This window comes from Limulus polyphemus, unplaced genomic scaffold (assembly GCF_000517525.1).
Source record: "Limulus polyphemus unplaced genomic scaffold, Limulus_polyphemus-2.1.2 Scaffold605, whole genome shotgun sequence".
Lineage (NCBI taxonomy): Eukaryota > Metazoa > Arthropoda > Merostomata > Xiphosura > Limulidae > Limulus > Limulus polyphemus.
The window spans coordinates 493,752-500,404 of record NW_013666215.1 but is presented as its reverse complement, the minus strand read 5'-3'; the positions used below and the strand labels follow the sequence as shown (position 1 = coordinate 500,404).

The window sequence follows — 6,653 nt, the reverse complement described above, 5'->3', positions numbered from 1 at the left end:
TCCTACACTGGCTCCTCAATTGTGCTATCCACAGTTCCAACAACCTTTCTGGGTAGCAGCCTTTCCTGCTGTATCGTCTCCCCTGTGTAGAAGTTTCCAGCATTGAGCTCTCTTGTGCCCAGGTTTATTACAGTGCCAGCAAAGTCCCTCAAACCTCTCTGAGAGCTAACCTTCTCTGGCCTTGAATCCAGATGACTGTACCAACCTTGGTACCTCTGTGCTGGACTTAAAGAAGGATTCGAATTCAAGAGCTCTGGCCATTGCATCCTGCATTGTAAAGGGTGTGCTTGCTGTACTTGTATCTTCAGTTGTGCACTGTCCAAGGCGTTTACAAACTGATCCCTCAGCAAGAGCTTGAGGATATCGGGTGGTGCAGTTGGGTAGATCTTATGTGCCATACTTGCCAAATCCTGTGCCAGCTCTTGCAGGCTCTCCCCTTTAGCACGGCCTCTAGTCCTAAACCTAGCCCTGTAGACTTCGGACTGCTTTTGTGTTCCTGATTTCTAGAGCAGTTACCAGTGCTCTATAGTTGTGCCTGTCGTCTGCTGACAACTGTCCAAGTATTTCTAGTGGTTGTCCCTTCAAGCTCGTTGCCAGCTACACTGCTTTCAGCTCTTCTGTACATCCATTCATTTCTGCCAGTTGCTCAAATTGTACTCTATATGCTTCTCATCAAATTCCTGTGGCTTTCTTCGTACTAGATCACCCCTATTGCTGACACTCATGTCTGGAATCTTATTTCTGGCAGGACTGAAGATGTCTGCATTAGAGTTGACAAAGTTTTATCACATATGCTAATATCGTTTTGTTTGTAGTTATGCACAAATCTACACAATGAGATATCTGTGCTCTGCCTACTATGGGTATCGAAACTCGGTTTCTAGCGTTGTAAGTCCGCAGACATATCGCTATGCAACTGGGGGGATATCCTAATATTAAAGATTTATATACAAAATAAGAGTCTTACAATAGGCATTAAATCTGACACAAACTTGGTATACGATATATTAAAAAAGTCATTGATCAAGATTCATAAACATAAAACCAATTTTATTAGCTTGTATATTTACAACATTCATTCTCATAACAAAATAAAAATTATTCACCCAATCAAAAATATGTTTGAAGAAAATGCAGACCAGTTACAGTTATTAGTAGACTAGGTTTTTTATGGTCGAAGAAAATTTGTCAATATTTAAGACCCTCTGTTTATCAAACAGTCTTTCATTCAGTGAGTAGTGTTACATTTTAGGAACGACTGTTTTTCAGAGGGCGTTACCAGGTATTTTTTTGGGCCCATGAAACATATTTTTGAGCATTAGTATGCTTATACAAATTTTAAACATTAATGTGCATATATATATATTTTTTGTTTTGCAACATGAATATTTTCTCTGTTTATGATATAAGTTCAACATAACGCATTTCATAATTTCACCTATTCCATTTAATTTGTACTTTTAAAATATTATGTAATTGAATGCTATCCTGAAATTCAGCTCAGTTGAATATATATATGTATCTATATATTCTTAGATTTTTTTCTAAAATACAAACATAACTGTGTTTCAAATATGGTTTCGTAATATAATGGCATGATGATACTAGAAGGTATGAGATTAAAGGGGCGGTGTTATAGACGATAGAGGGCTCGATAGAAATTACTATGGTAAAAGTTAAAATAACCAATGATGGGATTTGTAGAAACACTATGTTCATCCTATACTGCCTACCAATAAATATGATGAAGACATCAGTTTGATCTAATTTTAGAATAACATTTCAGTGATAAAGGTAAGAATTGTACTTTTAATGTCTATGTTGGCATTATGAAAGCTGAGCAAACGATCTGGTATAGTTTTAACAATGAATATGGCGACGCATCTTACGTTCCCCAGTTGAAATGTTTTTTTGTACTCTAGCTAATGCGAAAGTATGTGAGCATTGACATGGTTACTGAGAGTACAAACCATGACATTATAAAAGTTGCGACTCAAAATCCTAGTTATAAGATATAAGGACTTTAATAGTTTGAAAGCTAATAAGCTTAAAATACAGCAGTATTCGCGCAAGAAACATATATAAAATTTCAATACAATCATTCTAAAGCTTTAGTAATACTTACAATGCTGATATAATTTGGGGCGCAGGTTGGCCCTGTGGTAGAACACTGGATTTTGAAGATGGTGGGTCGGGTTCGAATCCATACGATACTACAAAGTATTTTTCCTACACTAAGCTGTGGTGCGTGATAAGAGTAAGAGTTAATCCTTTCTAGCATAGACGATTAGTGATAGGATACTACTGACTGGATGACTTACATCTGGTCAATAGTTCAAAATAAAAGCCTTAGTAACTTTGCCAAAAGTACAAATTCAGATTCCTTATATAATTTAATAACTAACGTTATTCCTTTTCGTCAGTCACTTTTTTACTATAACGTATAAAATATGTTGCTTAAATACATAAATTGTGCAAACATTCCATTCATTTTACATTATTACCTCTTTTCTGTTTAAACATCTTTGTTCTGAAATAATGTTTTACTTAGAATAACTTTAGATAACACAACTTTAGTACATGGAAATGAGACTCCTGAAAATAGGAAAGATGGAGGGTGAAGTGAGAGACAATCAACTTAGCAACCAGATAAAAACAGTTTTCTAATCAAAGTTCTAAAGGTTTGCCTTTCGGTCTAAACCATGACCGTGTTTATTAAATATAAAACAGAATAGATTTCCGAACATATTTTTAATGTTTATGTACAAGGTAACGCATGTACGCGCTTTACGGAGAATAATACGCAAAAACAAAACAAAAAACACCAACATTACTGTGGAAAAAATATATAATATTTCATAGATAACTAGATCAACTGCGTAAATTGCTAATGCGTTTATATTTTCAATGCAGTAGCCTAAAATGTTTTAACTCCCATTTTTACATTTATTGCAGATATAAAGCGAACATATAAATAATATAAACAAACTTTTTCTAATATAATCTGAATAATGTCTAATAAACCTCCAACTAATTCGCTTTATATTTGCTACGAGAGACGCGAGAAATAAATATCCCTTCTTCTAACTGAGTGGATGAACGACCCGCGCCGAATTTTAAATGCACGATAAAAAAGTCAGACTCCACTGAAGATTAAAAGTTCATTTATATGTATATTATTATCAAATAACAGTCTGTCGATATGACAATATTACGCACAAAGACTAAACGCACGATCAATTGGTTTGAAATTGTGGCCAGTCTTGAAGAAACCACTGAAATTATCAAATTGATAAAGATGGCCTTTTTTTCCCATTTTGTAAAGATTTTCCACTCTTCCCAAATACCATACCGATCATCTTCGAAACTGTCATGGCGGCGCCCACTTTTCGTCTGACTGGTAGTGTCTTTAGCGCTTGCATTGCCCTCGCTTCACGAATGAGGCTTTGAAAAGCCAAACTGACTCCAACATAATTTTCTGCTGCGGAAACTTCGTAGAATTGACATTGGAATTGTAAGGACATCTCGTGGCCATCATCCACGCCAACTTGCCGTACGTGTTCCAGATCTCTCTTGTTGCCGAGCAGAATCACAGGCGCATACCTTAGACCTTTCATAGCACTAATTGTTTCTAATAAAACACGCGCTTGTTGAAAGCTGGCCTTCTCACAAATACTATAGACAAGAACAAAGGCGTTGGCCCAAGAAATATGTTCATGTAGACAGGCTGTCGTCTGTGGGAAAAGAAAAAAATAACTAAAAGTATCCTGTGACTAATAATGAAAAATTATGTAACTCTTGCATTCAAAATAGTTTATGTCATATCATTAAAGAAAAAAAATCTTATGAAGTATATTTTAAAATGAGCCAAAAAACAACACCCATAACCTTTTATTGGTCAAGTTTCAAAATACACTTGTTATTCATTATATGAGAGAAGAAAGAAGGTGCTTTTCTGGCTTTGAAAATTGTCCAGTGTGGTTAATTGAATTTTGCTTGCACTTCAATCGAGTAGGTATTGCAAAATTATTCATATATAACTCTTTCATGTCGTCTGTACTCATTAAGAAAATATTGTGAAGAAATCAACATAATTCTATATAAAAATGACAAGGTTACAGAACTAAATAACGTTATCCATATTACTACTACAGTGTATAAACTAAAGCCGATATGTTGTTGTTTTAGCGCATAATGGGCTATCTGCAATTTGTCCACCGCGGGGGAATCGAAACTTGAATTAATTTTAGCACTGTATCTCCGTAAACGTACCGTTCACTATTACTAGTATAGTCATTTTTAATCAATTGATATTTGAAACACTGCTGAAGTTTTCATTTATGTAATATTAAAAAAAAAACAATTCTACTAGTAACTATAGTTTTATCTAATTTAAACCTGGGGCTGCATATTGATTAATGCGTAGGTCTACTTTTGGCATTAATCATATTCTGAACTGTGTTACTAACACTTGCCACAGACCATTGTTACAGATCTGGTAGAATAGATTACCCTCCTCGTTCAAAGCAGTTCCAAAAGTAGCGAGATTTCGAGGTTTATCTTTTCTGCTCCTCAGAAGACATTCCGAAACGTTTTAGAGTGATTAAGTTGGGTTACTTTCAAAGTTCCTGGCCAAAGGAACTGTAAATGGTGTTCAGTATGGCAAAAGCAAACAGCTGTGGTCCTTTCTCACAGAATTCCATCAAAGCAGGAAGTGTAACATTTATGACTCTCTTAATTATTACTAATGAACCAAGTTCAAACCAATTAAAAACTGGCACATATTATTATACCACTTCAGCCATTTTTCTTTTCCAATTCATTCTCGAAATTGTTGTCAAACCCAGAGCGATTCATCTAAATCGAACAACGAGCAGATTATTTTTGAAATCTAGCAGTAAGGAGCTATCTGTCTGCAATTATGAACTTTTATTGGACTTGAATGGTGGGTTTAATGCCAGATGCATGCTTTAATTTCACAAGCTGATATTTCACACCCACAACTTCAATTGACTTCTATTTTTTCAGCACACTACACACGTTGAATTTGGACATGTTGCATCCAATAACTATTCCTCTAAAAATCCTGACTTCTTTACGAGCAGTTGTGGAAATTTCTGACCGCTAGACACCCTAAGTAGAACCATGGATTTCTTAAACGAATTTAGAGTACGTATGCCATTTCTAACTAGGAGTAATAATGGTAGTACAGTGTATATATAATACAAGAGAATTAGCTCTTAATGTTCTGTAAAGTTCAAATGCATTCGATGTAAAAAACTAAATAACCTGGAGAATGTCACTCAATACAAAGAGCAAGATGACGTAAAACTTTATCTTATTACAAGTTTAACAGTTTACTAATAAAGCATGATATTTTACAGTCGTAATTATTTGCCTGCGTTTAATAAAAACACATTTTCGAGTAAAAATACCATTTTCTCAATTCACCTCACTTTAAAAACCAGACAAATACCAAAGGACCTAAAAATCACTTAAATTTTGTACTTGATCTTCTAGAAGACAAGTATATTGATTCTGGTTTGGAGTATGACGATGTATGCAGCAGTTACATTGCCTCTGAGAGAAGGAGACATTAAAAGATTAGTTTTGAGGTGTAGACGGATGGGAAAAAATCAGTTGAACTAAACGAATAAGTAATGAGGAAATGCTTGAGGTATTGATGAAAAATCGAATCTTGATAGGAAATATATGGCAAAGCAAAGATGTGGGTCAAACATTATTCGAGGAGATGATTTGACAAAGAAGGTACCAGAAGGCGTAACTCAAGCTAACCGACCGAGGGATAGAAAGAGATATACTGCTGGACGATCTGAGAGATAGGGGATCTTAAGGTGAAAAGGAGAGCAGAAGTTGAGTGATGAAGAAAGAGCTGTTGAGCCAAGAATGCCTTTGAACAGATAACTTAATAATACTATATGTATTATAAACAAGAACTGAATCTTAACCTCACTTTTTTGTTTATTGTTTTGAAGCAAAAGTAGGGAAACACTAAATTATATATTTTTATAATATCACCCGAGCAAGATTTTTTTTGAAAAAGCTTTTTAAAACGTGTTTCATTCTGCTGATGAAAGTAGGCGAAGAATCAGTGGCTCTACTACACAAGGAGTTGTTACGACAGCGGAAGTCACGTGACGCTAGTAACACGACATGAGCTTCTAGAAAATTCATGTCCCTTCGTGAAGTCTCGAGTGTTTACTAGATGTGCGGTATTCTTGTATATAAGACCGCCAAGAAGTGACGGCAACAATGGAATTAAATTGCAGACAGAGATAGAGATGACAATTGAGTCAAGCGCGTGAATCGTTCGTTCTTTGTGAATTATAGTGTTTGTTTAAGTTATAGCGTGACTGTGGAAATTAAGTGTATTGCTAAGTTGTATTTAGAAAGAATAAACTAGTTTTATTTAAGAAAGGACTTGTATCGCTTAAGTTTCATCTGAAAGAAATTATACGGGAAATTAAATAACGACCAGTGGCGTAAAAAATTGGTGTCAGAAGTGGGATGAAAAAAAAATGGAAACGAGAAGTGGCAAATCAAACTACAGCTTAGCAGATTTGATGGCAGCAATACAAGAACAAGAAAAGAAATAACAACAGTTGCAAGAAAACCTGCAACAGTGGCAGCTC

General features: G+C 35.2%; 1 protein-coding gene across 1 annotated transcript in view; it reads right to left on the bottom strand.

Annotated features, from left to right (window-relative positions):
• Positions 1-3,284: 3,284 nt before the first annotated feature.
• The window catches only part of LOC106459419 (ras-related and estrogen-regulated growth inhibitor-like protein), a 52,092-nt gene continuing 48,723 nt past the window's right edge, over positions 3,285-6,653 (bottom strand). The window contains exon 4 of the mRNA XM_013919038.1: positions 3,285-3,734. Coding sequence (XP_013774492.1) covers positions 3,285-3,734 — 450 coding nt within the window. The remainder of the gene's footprint in view (positions 3,735-6,653) is intronic.